The following is a 16738-nucleotide window of genomic DNA, read 5'->3' as shown; positions in this document are numbered from 1 at the left end:
CTTTCGAACTCACTTACCAAAAACTTTGCATTTGAACCACGTTCTAAATAATAATAATAACAGCTTAGCCATTCAACATAAAAATATCTTGTATTATAGCTATGTTCTAATTATCTTAAAAGAAGGCGAGATAACTTCCCTGGATTATTTCAGTCTTTACTGAATAATTGAATTCTAAACTTATAGTTCAATTTACCTAGGCCTTTAGCAGCTTTGCTAATTTTGCTATCGACACCAGACTTTCTTCTACCATTTCTCTGTTGAAAATCTTTCTCTGCTTGAACTCTAAATTACAAAATCTACAATCGAAACTTACATTATATATGCATATGTCACTTAATATTTCTTAATAAATACAAATAACATCAAAACCACTTTCTGAAAGTTTTATATTTCTCTAGGCTAAACTTTTAAAAAATCACTAAGACTTAAATTAACGTAAAACATTGATAAACTCTAAATTTCCACTGAAGAATTTATCTTTGTCTGAAATAACGTAAAAGTCTACCTTACTATACCAACATCACGAACTGATTCTACTGATCTTCCTGATGTGGCCAGCCCTATCAATCGCAGCGTTCCAAATAGTCGCTCTTCACTTTCCGTGTGGAGAGATGAAGGGGCGACAATTCTTTGAACAAAGGCAAAATGATCAATGATTGAGTGATAGTATTCACCATAAAACTTAGACAATTTTGGATATTCACCAAAGATTTGCTTACACCTCATACTATGCAAGAAAGACATTGTATAGAGCCTCAAAATTGATTTTGGAGATCGTCTCAGTGCAGGTTGGTAAACAAGCCTAGAAATCTCAACCAGCGAATAAGTTAAATCAGAAACTTCGGATGGAAATTTAGGTTTCATTTGACGGTGAACAACAATAGCAGAGAAACGGAAGTCAGCACCACGATATTGGTCCTTTGGTCCGAGAATAATAGCGACCTCCTTTTGGAACTCTTCCTTTAAATTTGTAGGGAGATGATCTGGCAAAAGATCCCATAGTAAGTAAGTAAGTAAGTAAGTAATTTATTTGTCCTAAAAAGCGAGACGAGCGACCACACTCATAGACATAAAGCTAAACTAAGGAGGTGGCCGCACGATATAATTACAAGAAAAGCTAAGAAAAATAAAGTTGCTAAGGTCTTACTAGTAACAAAGTGAAATAAAATTTTTTATAAAACAATTTTCGAAAAATTGGAAAAAAATTAAAATAAAACAAATAAAATAAAATAAAAACCAAAATAAAAAAAAGAAGAAACTATTGAAATTTAAAATCAAACTCGAAAAAGAGAAGGGGAAAAAAAAAAAATAAAATAAAATAAAAAATTACAAAATTAAAAAATTAAAAAATTAAAAAAATTAAAATAACAAAAACAAAAACAAATCAAGTGTACGAGGAAAGGAAATATAATTTACTTAAATCTTTAAGACGATCCAATGCTAGTGTAGACGAATCATCGAAAGTAACGAAATCTTGAATTTCATTCCAAACCAAGATGGATTGGTATAAAATTGAATAGTTACCATAAGTCACTGTTTTTACTTCAGGTATTTTTAAAAGTCCAGACTTACAACGGATTACTTCATGACGGTCTGTATCATTTAAACGTTTGTACTCAAGAGTTTGTATGAGAGGAAGAGGTAATTTTCGATTCAAAAGTTTAAAAATAAAGAGAATGTTAAGGTATTTAACAAAATCAAAAAATGAAAGAAGTTTAAACTGCAAAAAGAGAGGAAAAGAATGAGCACGGAAGTCAGAAAAAGACATGATTCTGAGAGCTTGTTTTTGAAGAATAAGAATTCGGCGGGCGTGGATGGTTTGGCGTTGCCCCCAGATTTGCGCTGCATAAGATATGTGACATTGAAAAAGAGAAAAATACAATGAAGTTAATGTTTTCTTGTCGACATAATGCCGAAGTTTACTCAGAGCTCCATTAGCTCTCTTTAGTTTATTACAGACAAAATCGATGTGGTGTTTCCAGTTCAGATGTTCATCAATATACACACCAAGGTATTTTACAACTTTGCTTGGTCTGATCCGATGCCCGTTGATTTTAATTTTCAAGTCGTAATCGATCTTCTTACGTATTGGACGAAATAATAAGAGCTCGGTTTTACTAGCGTTTATAGAGATTTTATTAGCTTTGAGCCAATTCATAAGAAGCTTCAGATCAATATTAGCTTGTTTGGCGATCGGTTTCAAAGATTCATTCGCAAAAAAGAGCATAGTATCATCAGCAAACAAACTGACAAGAGAATAGTGAAGAGCAATATGAAGATCATTAACATAAAGGAGAAAGAGTAGAGGGCCTAAAACAGAACCTTGGGGGACACCATGTTGCATGTGTTTAGAAGAAGAGTTTTTACCAGAGACTGAAACAAACTGTGATCTTTCAAAAAGAAATGATCGAAACCATTCAAGAGCTTTCCCACGAACCCCATAAAAATCTAGCTTTGACAGTAAAATAGAGTGATCAACGGTATCAAATGCCTTTTGTAAATCGATAAAAATTGAGCATCCATACTTACTTTTATCTAGAGCACTTGAAATTTGGTTGATGGAGTAAAGGAGGGCTGTTTCAGTTGAATGATTTGATCGGAATCCGAATTGTAATGGGTAGATTGTATTTGATTGGTCGAGAAAGTTCATCAGTCGTTTATGCATAAGTTTTTGGAAGATTTTGTCAATATTAGAAAGAAGAGAAATCGGCCTGTAGTTCTCAGCATCGAATGGAGAACCTTTGTTTTTGAAAACAGGAATAACTTTCGCTTCCTTCAGCTGACTTGGAAAGACACCAGTAAAGAAAGAGAGATTTACAATACGAGTAAAGATCGAAGAAAGGGTGTCCAAATTGGAAGAAATAATTCGATAAGGGATGCTATTCGGACCCGTAGCCTTGTTTTCACTGAGAGCAATAAGAGCTTTTGAGAGTTCAAGATTAGAAGCAGGAGCAATGAGAAAGTAGTCGGTATTTCGATTGTCATTCTTCAGCCATTCTGAAAAATGATGACGTGTGAAGGGAATTTTTGATCGTATTTTACCTGCAATGGTTGAAAAGAAATCGTTAAAAGCTTCAGAAACTTCTTCAGGATTCGAAGATAGGGAATCATTGATGTTAAGAGAAATAGAGCTTGAAGAAGAAGGAGAAGCTATAATTTCTCTGACGCCTTGCCATAATTTTCGAAGATTGCCTGAGTTTTGAAAAAAGTAACGAGAATAATGGAGTTTTTTACTCGCACGGATAAGAGAAACAATGCGATTTCGATAAAATTTAAATCTGTCACGAAGAAAATTCTTAAGATCGGATGAAGAATCAGGGACTTTCAAATAGTCGGTTTTAAGGCTATCTCTGATGTTCATAGAGACGAGAATACCTTTGGTGATCCAAGGTTGAGTAGAAGGTTAGCTTGACGTCTGGTCAACTGTTTCAAAGGAACATGCTTATCATACAAAGAAGTAAAACGAGTCAAAAAAGAATCAAAAGATGAGTCAACATTTCCCTTTTCAATTTCAAGAAGACCATTCCAATTGACGCTATCAAATTCTTCTTTGAAACTAGCCTCGTCAAATCTAGACCAATCTCGACGTAAAGGAAGTTCAGGTTTGCACTTAGAGTCACAGTCAGTATTCAAAATTAGAAATTGTGGAAGATGGTCAGATATAGCAACTGTAAGATTTCCAGAGAAAGAAGAGCAGGGAAAGGGAGACGTAAAGATGTTATCAATAAGAGTACTAGAGGTATCAGTGATCCGCGTTGGCAAGGTAATAGTTGGTAGAATCTGGTAGGCACCAAGAATGTCAAGAAATTTGGAGTGAGAAATCACAGAGTCACAAGTCAAAAGGTCTATGTTGAAATCGCCTAACAAAATAAGATTTTTATTTTCTTGAAATTGCCTTCACATTTTTTAATCATTTTATTAGCACTATTTAGTTACACAATTTGTAAACTATGAGGGAACAAGGTGTTTTTTCCACCAAATTAACTTTTTGTTAATTATCGCAGAATTTTAATAAAAAGTATGAAAATTGGTATCAATTTTATAAAACTTGCTATCATACACAATTTCTTCTTTGCTCTTCGAGGATCTCTTGGTCTTTCAAAATTGTTAACGAATTGATCCAGATTGACTCCTTCTTGTTGCAAAAATTTCTTGCACGTGACATTTTTGGTAGTATGTGTCATTCCATACTTTTCGGCAAGTCTATTGTAGCTTATCTGTAAATAAAGAGGTTAAGGTGATACAAAGTAAAATATCAAAAGTTAAAACTAGGAAATTGCTCGCTGTTTTGCGAAGAATTTTCTCAAATTGAAAATGAAGTTGAACAATAAAGTAAATTTGAATGAAAGCAATTACATTATCTCCAGTTTCATGGTGCTCACTTCAGCAAGTAATCCAGCTCGATCAAATTTCACTTTATGTGGACTTGGAGCATGTTTTTTCCGCTTCACCAGACCTTCATCTTCTTCAATTGTCCTAAATAATTAAAAGTATTATCTATTCAAGATTCTTTAGTCACAAGGAATAAACAAGCTTTGGACTAAACTGAAAAATCTCTTCATCGTATTTTTCAGTTTATGGTAATCTTGTTGGAAGGATTTGAAGGTACACAACATCTAACCGTCCCCTTAAAGTTTTATTGAAACCCATACTAGATTCGTTTCATGGATCTTGACCTCTCCTTACGTTAGTGGAAAAAGTAAATAAAAACTAATATTCATATATATTCATACGTGCATCTGTTCTTTCCTTTGCCTCTTCTTTTGATTCATGGTAGAGACCAAGTCGTTGATCTTCGTATCGACTGCCTGCTTGACGTGTTCCATATAAAGTCAAAGTGTCCCGTTCGCTAAGTTCTTCTTCAATTTGGTTTTTAATTTTTCTTTTCACCTGACGAGATTGATTTTTCTTTTCTGTTGCTGATAAACGACGTGTCACATTGGCTTCAGGGATCTTACAAAGCACTTCGGTAAACGAGTGAGGATACATTTCATTCCATTTGCTATTAACCTCTTCCAAAACATCACGACAAATTTGTTTCTCCATTGAAATTGTTGGACGATGAAACGATGGAAGATCAATGGTTAACCGCGAGATTGGTGTAACAGGCGTTGAAGGTGATTGGTTTGATGGGACAGTCATGGTGGTATTTTGAGGAGAAAATAAATAAGGTGAACTACTTGTATGGTGTAATGATGGATTTAAAATAACAAAGTTTGATGGACCAGCCATTGGAGTGGAGGGAGTTATGTTATAATTTGATGGACCAGCCATCGCAGTCAAGGGAGTAACGTTATAATTTGATGGACCAGCCATTGGAGTTAAAGGAGCAATGTTGACGATTGAATTTGATGGACCAGCCATTGGAGTTAAAGGAGCAATGTTGACGATTGAATTTGATGGACCAGCCATTGGAGTTAAAGGAGCAATGTTGACGATTGAATTTGATGGACCAGCCATTTGAGTTAAAGGAGCAATGTTAACGAATGAATTTGATGGACCAGCCATGGTAGATTGTGGTGACAGAAAATTGTTAGAGAGAGGAAAAGAAACATTTGTTTGCATATTATAAGATATATCAGATGCAGATGAAATACACGGAGTTGGCAAATTCTCTGAAGAGTTTGGTAGATTAATATGTTTACAAGGACCACAACTGAAAAGTGTATGTAAATGTTTGTAATTCTCATCAAGATTATTCCACTTCTCAAGTGTGAAGTGACTCATCACTTTTTTCTTCATTGAAGTGGAGTATTTTTTTTTTGCCAAAAATTTATGAAATCTTGCTAAATAGGTATAAAAGGTTCTCTTGTCCATGTCAATATGGCTAAATTGCTGTTTAAAATATAAATATTTTTCTTCTTTTTTAGTTGGATGAATAAATTCTTGAACATAAAATATTGAAGATCTCATATAATGACATTGAAAGATGGTTGCCATATTTTTCAATTAGTGATTTTGCCCTGGAAAAAAAGATTGGAGGAAATAAATCAGAATTCATTCTCATTAGGTTGATTATAGACTCCAACATGAAATTATCTACAATAGACCTTCTTTTTAAGAGACGACCCTGTTGAATAATTAAGGAGTCCAGCATAAAAACATAACAACAATGATACAGTCATGCATAATTATTATATCATGCATATTGTAATAATTATGCATGGCTATATCATTGTTTTTCTGCTGGAATATGTAATCATTCAACAGGGTAGCCTCTTTAAAGAAAGGTCTATTGTAGATAATTTCATGCTGGAGTCTATAATCAACCTAATCTCCACCCTTATGCCAAGGAGAATCATTTACCAGGCCCTATACCGTGAGATCGGGTAACTTGCATCAGTGGAGGCTAACATGGATAGCCCTCAAATGAATGACCTGGCTGGTCATTAAAATACAAAATTAAATCAAAACAAAAATGGTAGCGTAGAGCTATGAGCAGTTAGCCACACTAGCGTCCCGCCAAAATACGTATCAAAGATTAATGCTGCGAAAGCGCTATATCGTTTACTTGACTCTCAAGCAAAAAAATGCACCGCAAAACTTCTAAAGGGATTCATGAAAAAATAATCGGGCGCTTTTTAATGAAATTAACATTTTCAAAAACTTTGAGAAATTGCCTAACATTTGAGCCATAGATGAAAAAATTTGAGCCAAGCCAACCTTGAAAACTAATTTGAAGATCAACTTACCAAGAAAAAGATCTACGGGGGAGGCAGAACCCACCTAGATCCGCGCACTACCGGATAGGCTATCTCCCGGAAATTTTGCCGGACCTCAAACAACGACCCATGTACATGTGCGTAATTGTTTTTACTTTAGCGTATAAACAAGGCCTTGAAAATCGAAGCGCTGTCTCGGGAATTGAATGACAAATTTTGGTTGGTTGATTTTGGCTGCTGCACGTTTTATTTTGTTTCCAACTTTCAAGTTTTAATTAATATTGTCTTGCGAACTTGATTCAGGTAACTCTCATCCTTGTTGTTGAAATGTATCCTGTAGATGACTGATGTTTTTTTTTCTGAAAGCTAGATTTCCTAGTGTGACAAACTGATGAGCAGAGCTGCGTAGTTCATTTGTTTTGAAATTTTGCCGCTTCGATTGGTCAGTCATTTGATGGCTATGCAAGTTTCCCTCCACTGATGCAAGTTACCCGACTTCACGGTATACAGTAAGAACTCCGATTTCCATAGGAAAAATGTACGATCAACTGCTCTAACTTGGAACGATTGGTCAAAACATCCGGGACTGTTGATATGTGGCCTGTATTTTCACTTACTGTTAAATCTCTTTGACAACAAATTTGTTTTGATAACTCCACCAAGTTTATCAATATCATACTTTCTGTCATAATAACATGTCACCATCTTTCACTGATAATGCGCCCTTTTTCGTTTTCATTCAAAATGGGCGGACGCAGATTAGAGAACGCCCGCACCCTAACCGCCTATTACCTGATGGGATTAAAAAATAACGAGTGTGTAATTTGATTATTTTTGGTGCTATACTGCTGTAGTTTTGATGAAGCTGTTTTATAGCCTCAAAAAGGTTTTACTGGTGGCTATTCCCATTAATCTTTCTGTCCTCACATCTCATCTCTAACTATTTTTGTCCCTGGATTTGAAGCAATTAGGTTCCAATTAGACAAAAAGGATTTATCTCAGTCAAAACAACAAACAAAGATAGCACATAGACTGATAGATAATAGACCAGACTTTTTTTGTTGAGTTGTTGACTTGCTTGTTACTTGATAATTAAGGTACATTACAGCATCCAAACAAATTTACAAGGAAAAATCTTCCATTCATACCGATTTCATTGTTGAAATTCTAAAGATTAAAAAATATAGCCTTCAAACACTTCAAAGTAAGCAAAAGTACAAACATTTTCCACCACCACCAGAAAATTCGTGAACATTTTTTTTGAATGATACTCTTTTTAATGTTACGGCAGACGAAAATATTTCAGACGGCAAGAAAGCGCGGTTAGAGTTCTAAAAGTTACTATATTTAGAAAACATTACGTCATTTTCGCGAAAAATCAGAAATCCGCGAAAGTAGGGCATTAGCGCCCCGATACTGGGTATAAAAACTAGTTTACGTGAAACTAGACCGAAAAACGCTCCTTCTAGTTGGTGTTACCTAATTATTTTCGATTTCTATATGCGTTTTTTTTTAGTTTGAAGTGCCGCAAAAAAATCGACTTTTACGGAAAAAATTCAATAATGACGTCATAAGCGCGAAAATAATTAGGTAACACAAATCAAGTGAAGAATCAACCTGTACTGGTCACTAATCAATCGTTGTTTTATTTGATATCTTTCGACTAATGCCCTCCAAAAATTATGGTAATTTCGTCCCATTTTTGAGACATGCCATAACTTACCCGAGAAGGCAACATAACCATAAATTCCGCGCAGATAAATTTGATTTATCGAGATTTATTTTAGCGAAAATAGGGAAAACTCGCTAAAACACTAAAATTAGTCTCGCCAAAATTTCTACGATTAAAGTAATCCTTCTAAGGACAAAAATTTCATTTGAGGGAAGAAATTTTGGCAAATAAGCCCATTGCCAATTTTGGTGTACTTTGGACAGAAATTTGGTGATTTCATAAAATTTCTTAAACTTAGTGAGAATTAATTTTAGCGAACAACACAATTTCAATATTTATGGCTGAAAAAAGAGGAAAAGAATAGTTTTAGGAGAACAGAGACTGAATCGAAAGAAAATTACATCTGTTTGTTAATTTGATTTTTATTCCGCCGCATAACTAGAGAAATGGAAAATGTCGTAAATATTTAAATGCTCTTGACTAATGAAAACCCTGGTATTTTTTGGAACAAAAAATGAGATAAATTTTGGGGAGAACTTATTGGGCATTGGTGAAATATTTAATTTTGGGCAAATTTTGTCAAAACTTTCCAATAAAAATTCTAACCAAAAAGGTTCGCTTAATGTAAATTTTCAGACTTTCCAATTAGTGGAGAATTTGGGAGTGTGAATTTTTTTGTGCCTTGCGTGCCTTAAATATTTACAGGAATTACACAAATGACAAAAAAAGAAGACACTTTTTTTTCAAAGGCACGAACTTTCTTTTCAAAGGCACGAATTCTTTTTTTCGAAAGGCACAAACTTTTTTTCGAAAGGCACGAACTTTTTTCGAAAGGCACGAACTTTTTTCGAAAGGCACAAACTTTTTTTTCGAAAGACAAACTTTTTTTCAAAGGCACGAAATTTTTTTTCAAAGTCACGAACTTTTTTTCGAAAGGCACAAACTTTTTTTCAAAAGGCACGAAGGGCACGAAGGCACGAAGGCACGCAAGGCACGAAAAAGTCACACTCAGAATTTGGTAACACCTAAGGTATTTGGGAAATTTGAGAATGATATTGAAATTTGATTTTTTCCTTTGTAGCCACAAACAGACATAATCTCAACAGAAAAGATGGCCAACGTCAACTCGTTTGTGTTCAAAAAAGTAAATTTGGGCTTACCTGTGGGAAAAACCAAAGTCGTCTGGGTTTTCAGTGGTCAGTACCGAGAAACGACAAGATTTCGTGAAGAATACGTCCACCACCACATCCAAATCGGCTGACAAAATAACTTTGAACGACTGTGACTTTACGGTAAAACCAGTTGACCGAGACAGTTCGACAATAACTTTGACAATTGCGGAAAACCAGGACAAAATCACAATAGATACTGACGACGTTACGATGATTACTGATGACCATAAAATAAATGACTCAACAAATACTGATGACATAAATACAAATGACGCTATCAAACTGGACACAGTGACAAATCCTGACAATGTCGACACAAGTACAGGGACAGGGTTGCTCCGTGATGACCATCCAACTGACAAAACTGTCACCAAAGACCCCACAGCTGACGAAACGGTTACCAAAGACGCCACAATTGACGACATATCTGATACTGATAATACGGTTACTGATCACGAGGACTGTAATAAATTGACCTTCACTGACAACGATGACAGCATTAACTTGACAGAGAAGATAGACATGATTACTGGTAACGTTGACGAATCACTTGACATTGCAGCCATCATTCACCGACCGACATTGAAATCCACACCACAGAACACACGGGAAGTTCTTTCAAATTTGGGCTCGATCATTCCATCATCGCGTTCAATGCTGAGTGAGGTCCTGCATGCGTACAACGAATCAGGGGCGCGACAAGACCACTGCGAGGCTGATGACTTCAAATCCCTGAAAATGGAAGTATTTGCTTTGAAAATTGAAAATAGTCAACTAAAAGAAGAAGTCATCTCCCTCAAAAATGTAGTTGCAAACATGAACTCAGATATTTCATCTCAGCTGAAAGATATCAAGACTGCGATTGAACGCAATCCTTTAATTTTCACTGGCGAGGACGCCTTACCTGCAATTTCGGTTGAAGATTTGCAAATGAATTTTGACAGGCCCCAACAACCAACAAAAGATCTCGGCAAGATGGCAACTGCAGGATTGAAGATATTGATCGATAGATTCCATCCTGAAGAATTGAAACGATGCAATTTAAAGGGCTGGCATGGATTCGAGAAACTAAACCCTGATAAGGTGGCAGAAATTTATACTAAATTGAGAACTGATTTTGGTTTGGAGCAGGACTATGATATGTCGACACTGGAGTCAAAGATTGGGGAAAAATTACAAAAATATAGAAAAAAAATATAAGTATTTGTAAATAGTTTTTTATTTATATAATTTTTTTTTCATTTTTTAATTTGATTTCTCTAGGATTTTTATGTCTAGTAGAAAGCCAAAAATTTAGACCTTGTTCAAATAAAGCAGATTTAATACTTTGGGGAACTTATTTAGTCTAATTTAGATTAAAACTGGTAGCAGGAATGAACAGTGATAATGATGATTAATCTGGTTAATTTTTGCCTAAAATAGGGTGCTTTGACTATAATTAGTGTCTTTTAAAATCTGATTTTTAACTTCGATCAATATTTTCTACTTTGAGAAAGTTATAGCTAGCAAGGATAGATATGTAGGACACTTATACAGGACAATACCTAAAGGAAGAAATTTTGGCGGGAATTTAATTTGGCGGATTGCCGAAAAAGTTTTTTAGATGGAATTTAATTTGGTGGATGGCCAAATCCGCCAAATCCGCCAAAATTTCTTCCTTTAAGGTATTTTGTTCATTCTTTACAACATTTGTTTACAACATTTGTCTTTACAACAACTTTACAAAATTTCATAATTGTCCTATGTTCTTTTATAATTAGAATATTATGTTCTTGTTGAAATAATTTTTTTGAAAAGTTTGTTCTGCAAGAAAAACAATTCTATTGTCACCATCACAACATTGATTCACATTTCTTGTATTTTATCAATCAAATTAATTCATTTTGTGACATTTCGAACTGCGGTGTTGCACAATCGGTTTGAGGTCAATTTAAGATTTTAAAAAGTGGCCTTTATAAAGTATTTAGTTGCATTGTGCAATTCGAGAAAAAAACATTAGCATTACCCCCTGTGGACGACAAGTTTTTTTTGATTTCATTTTTCACTTTGAAAACCTGAGAAATTTGAAAAGGTTTCGGAAAATCAAAGATTTTTCTTAATTATTTTTTAGTGAAATATATCGGGAATTCCATAAAATTTGCTCTTTTTTCCTACCAAGTATTGGAAAATCCATAACATTAGCTCAATTTTCTTGTCAAGTATCGGAAAAATATGTAAATAATGTTACAAAATCCTGAAATTTTCCATTGTAGAATGCTACAGGAAATCCATGTTGTCCACAAGGGGGGTAACGGACTATAACTTGAACCGCCCATTGGCAGTTTTGAAACATACGAAACTTAACAGAGGAAGAGATTTGTAATTGTCTTTTGATTGTCCCTCTATGATAAGTTAAAATAGCCTCAAAAAAGAAAAGTAGATTCAACCCAGTGTAAGATTTATAATGTTTTGATGTTAATTGAAATAGTGCCAAAACTTGTAGAGACCTACTATTTTAAGCTTCAGCAATGTTGTTTTAAATCGTTTGAATGAAAGTTCCACAAAGGTTTGACGTTTATTCAAATTGCAAACCATTAAATCGAAAAGAGAAGTTGATTTCAACTTACTTTGAGCTAAAAACATTATGTCCAGGATTTTCTATCTGCTGTCGATGGCACACACTTCCTGAGAAGAAACTGAACGGCAAAGGAATAGACAAAACGTGGGTTCGTGTTTGAGGTCCGAGGGAAAATGGGTCGAGCATTATTCGATTTTAATTACTTTACAGAACGAAAATTCCACTAAGTTTTTTATTGATATAGATACCAAAAAGTGCTATTTCTGAAAAAATATCAGCAAACGACTATTTTTTAATGTTTGAAACGTCAATATTGGTAACAATTTGATAGAAAATATTCTTTGAAATGTCAAAATAGTAGAACTAGAAATAGCAAATATGTTCTGCACTTTATCAGGAATGTCCAGTCCGGCCTGGTCCGGTCCAAATCGACCAGGTCCGATCTATTACATGGGCCGAACCTAGGATTTTTGTTTACGTTTCGCTTGGACCGGTCCAGTCCGATCGGGACCGGACCTGGCCGATCTAGGCCGAACTTGGCCGAAGGTTTTATTGGCCATCCTGGCCGAACTGAATGTGCTCCAAATCGCTTGCAGTGACACATTTGAAAAAATTTTCTTCTGGGCCAGATTATTCTCAAAAAAAAGTGAAGACAAAAAACAAAATTTTGTTCATCCTTGACGTTTCGATACTTCTTGTATCATGATCACAAGCAAATGTTAGCTTACAAGCAAAAACGTGTTAAAAGATCAAAATTTCAAAATCACATCTAGCAATTATAGGTCATAAAATTTACATAATTGAACGCATACATATACTTATTCAAAAAAGCTCTAGAGGATAAGAAGATACCGTTTTATTTAAATCAGGTTTCAAATCCCTAATGATTAAAGATTCTTTTATATAAAGCTCTTCATCAGTTTTTCCTTTTTCGTAAACTTTCATGTTCTCTAGGGACACGTCGTGCCCAGTTCTTAAAAGATGTCTCGTTACAGCAGTTGGTCTTTCAATATTTCGATGCTCCTTGTACCGTGTCGCAATATGTCGTTTTGTTTTCCCAATATAGTAAGACGCAAAACGTGTTAAAAGATCAAAATTTCAAAATCACATCTAGCAATTGCTAGATGCGAAAGAGTTGCGTAATCTTCTTCCAAAACGAGATGAAATTATTGGATTCATTGAACAGAATGTTATTTGGTATGATTTAATGTCATTCGAACAAAATTGAGATCGATTTGCAACATTGAAATATCTGCGGTTCGAAAACGACATGAGAAAAAGTTTCGTGATCTTTCCAAGAATAGGATCGTTCAAGATACTTTTGACCCAGACAAACTGATTTATAACTTCACCGACCGAGTTCTTACTCAGGCTCAGACATCCGCTTTAATGAAAGAATTGAGATTTGGCATTCCTCCATTGAAAGCAGACACCTATGGCGTTTTTACAGCGTTTGAATTATGTTACAAGGGCCTTAAATCTTTAAACATGAACACTGCTACTTACAGTCCAGACCGTTACAAGAATAAATTCGCTGAGTTGGCTTATGCTTACTGTCAACGATATGATAAACGAACTGAAGTTAATCTAACTGACATTGAAATGAAAGGCTTAATTGAATTGAGTAAAGACAAAAGTATTGTCGTTGCAAAAGCTGATAAAGGGAAGAGCGTTGTTTTGTTACGGAAATCTGACTATGTCACTGAACTAGAGACTTTGTTAGCAGATAAAACCAAATTCAAGCCACTTGATAAAGATCCAACCATCAAACGCGAAGAAAAGCTGATCCGTTGTCTTCTGAAACTGCTAAATGAAAAGAAAATTACGAATAAGTTCTACAAAGACGTTCGTCCAAATGGTTCCCAGCCAGCAAGATTATATGGTCTTGCTAAAGTTCATAAAAACAACCATCCATTACGACCAATCTGCTCGTCGGTTAACTCTTTCAATTATAAACTATCTTCCGAAATTGCTAAGATTCTTTCACCATATGCTACGAATCAATACACAATACGAAATACGTTCGCTTTTGTCAATGAACTCCAAGGAATGAATTCTACATCTTGTCATATCGCAAGCTTTGATGTCTCAAGTTTGTTTACGTCTATTCCCCTTGATGCAACCATAACCATAGCTTTGGATTACCTTTATGAAAACGCCACTACTGTCAGTGGTTTATCAAGAAACGAATTCAAGTCCCTTTTGGATATGGCAACTAAAGAAACCAACTTCATTTTCAATGGTAAATGTTACGATCAAATTGACGGGGTTGCCATGGGTTCACCATTAGCATCTGTATTAGCTAATATATTCATGAGAAATTTCGAGGAAAAGGCTTTCGAGATTTGTCCCGGTGATATTGAAAAACCATCCTTTTATCGACGTTATGTTGATGATAGTTTTCGATTGTTCAAAAATCAATCACACGTTACACCATTTTTTGATTATTTGAACACTCGCCATAAAAACATTGTGTTCACCAAAGAAGAAGAATCGACATCAGAGGATAGTTTCCCCTTCCTTGATACAAAGATTGTCAAAGAAGATGAGAAATTCTTAACAAGTACCTACTACAAACCTACTCATACTGGAGTATATACAAATTGGTATAGTTTTACTCCAAGGAAATACAAAATCAATTTAATCAAGAATTTGCTAAGTAGGGCATGGAAGATTTGTTCCAACGAACGTCTATTTCTCAGTGACTGGGAAGTTATCAAACGAACATTGGTTAAGAATAAGTATCCTGAAAAACTACTGATAGCAATGTGTAAGAATTTTGTACAAAAAATGAAGTCTAGCGATGAAAATGAAAGTGTCGCCACTGTTGCAAAGAAAGAAGTGAAACTGTATTTACCTTTTCATGGTAAATTATCTGATGTTCTTCATAAGCAGCTAATTTCGTTATTAGCTGAGACCTACCCACAAGTTGACCTAAAGATCGTTTTCCGCACAACGTTTCGACTCTCAAATCTGTTTACTTTCAAAGATAAAATACCTCTAAGGTTACGTTCATTTGTTGTGTACGGAGTGCACTGTACAGATTGCGAGTCTTACTATATTGGGAAAACAAAACGACATATTGCGACACGGTACAAGGAGTATCGAAATATTGAAAGACCAACTGCTGTAACGAGACATCTTTTTAGAACTGGGCACGACGTGTCCCTAGAGAACATGAAAGTTTACGAAAAAGGAAAAACTGATGAAGAGCTTTATATAAAAGAATCTTTAATCATTAGGGATTTGAAACCTGATTTAAATAAAACGGTATCTTCTTATCCTCTAGAGCTTTTTTGAATAAGTATATGTATGCGTTCAATTATGTAAATTTTATGACCTATAATTGCTAGATGTGATTTTGAAATTTTGATCTTTTAACACGTTTTTGCTTGTAAGCTAACATTTGCTTGTGATCATGATACAAGAAGTATCGAAACGTCAAGGATGAACAAAATTTTGTTTTTTGTCTTCACTTTTTTTTTGAGTGACACATTTATCAACAATTTAAAAAACATATACATTTTCCTTCAAAATTTTAAAGAAAATAGTGTGTACAGTGTGACAGTAGTTTGAAAGATGATCTTGAGCTTTTCAGCCATTAGAACCCATACAATCTCTCAAAATGTGCTCTTTATGATATCATTTACTTCAAATGTAGTATCAAGCTTCCCAATGTTTCATTTATAAAATCAATCCAAACCAGTCCAAACTAATTTTTCAAGAACCTTGCCTTGCATAATTAAATCCAAAAACTTCTATAATTCATATAAGTATATTAAAGTCGCAATGATAATCTTATTTATTAGGTGGTAATAATAACAAGCGGTACCGTGCATAGCCCTCGAATGAAAGACCTGGCTGGTCATTAAAATAGAACTACGCAGCTCTGCTCGCAGCTCTACTCTACCATTTTTGTTTTGATTTATTTTGTATTTTAATAACCAGCTAGGCCTTTTATTTGAGGGCTATGCGTGTTAGCCTCCACTGATGCAAGTTACCCAATCTCACGGTATCTACCATCTGCCATCTCACGGCAATTGTGTTTATAAAAATATAAGTTGATTCGCAAGTACATTATTAAAAAGACTTTTTGGTGAAAAATATCTTGTTTGAAAATATATTCGAGCAAGCATCAAAAGTCACATATAGGTACTTTTATCATTTAAGTTGTCTTTTGGGCTAAAGCCATCAATCATGCTTTTGTTACCAATTTATCGTACAAATATAAATTGGTATTATTGTAATTGGTCAAACTCCAATGAAATAAAAATCTCTCGAGAATCAGCAGAAGCGATGATGGAATCAATCAAACCAAATGAAAATGATTCCATTGGCATTCACTACAAACCTGAAAAATAATTAAAATCTAATTAAATTAAATTAGATCTTAAATATCATTTTGACAAACAAAAGACATTTAAATTAATTCGATTTTGCATTTAGGTTACAAATCAAATAGGTCTAAGTAATGAAATTAATAAAATATTTATTATGATTCTTATCATCTTTAATTACCTAAACATTAATTTGAAAAAATAATAAAATTAATAAGGTTTGTTAACCAGATGATATACAGCATAATTGTTTTATTTTGAGGTGAGAAAGTTATTTAAAATTTTCTTGATTAGCTCAATCACTTCTCTAATTTTATTGGTATAAAAATCGGCAA

General features: G+C 34.4%; 1 protein-coding gene across 1 annotated transcript; it reads left to right on the top strand.

Annotated features, from left to right (window-relative positions):
• The first annotated feature begins 13554 nt into the window (after positions 1-13554).
• LOC136822100 (uncharacterized) lies at positions 13555-15366 on the top strand. The gene has a single exon (XM_067078314.1). It carries the CDS (start codon positions 13555-13557, stop codon positions 15364-15366), a length of 1812 nt encoding a protein of 603 aa, XP_066934415.1.
• The last annotated feature ends 1372 nt before the right edge of the window (positions 15367-16738 follow it).

This window comes from Clytia hemisphaerica, unplaced genomic scaffold, assembly GCF_902728285.1.
Source record: "Clytia hemisphaerica strain Z4C2 unplaced genomic scaffold, Clytia hemisphaerica genome assembly, whole genome shotgun sequence".
NCBI lineage: Eukaryota > Metazoa > Cnidaria > Hydrozoa > Leptothecata > Clytiidae > Clytia > Clytia hemisphaerica.
This window is presented reverse-complemented; position numbering and strand designations above follow the sequence as displayed.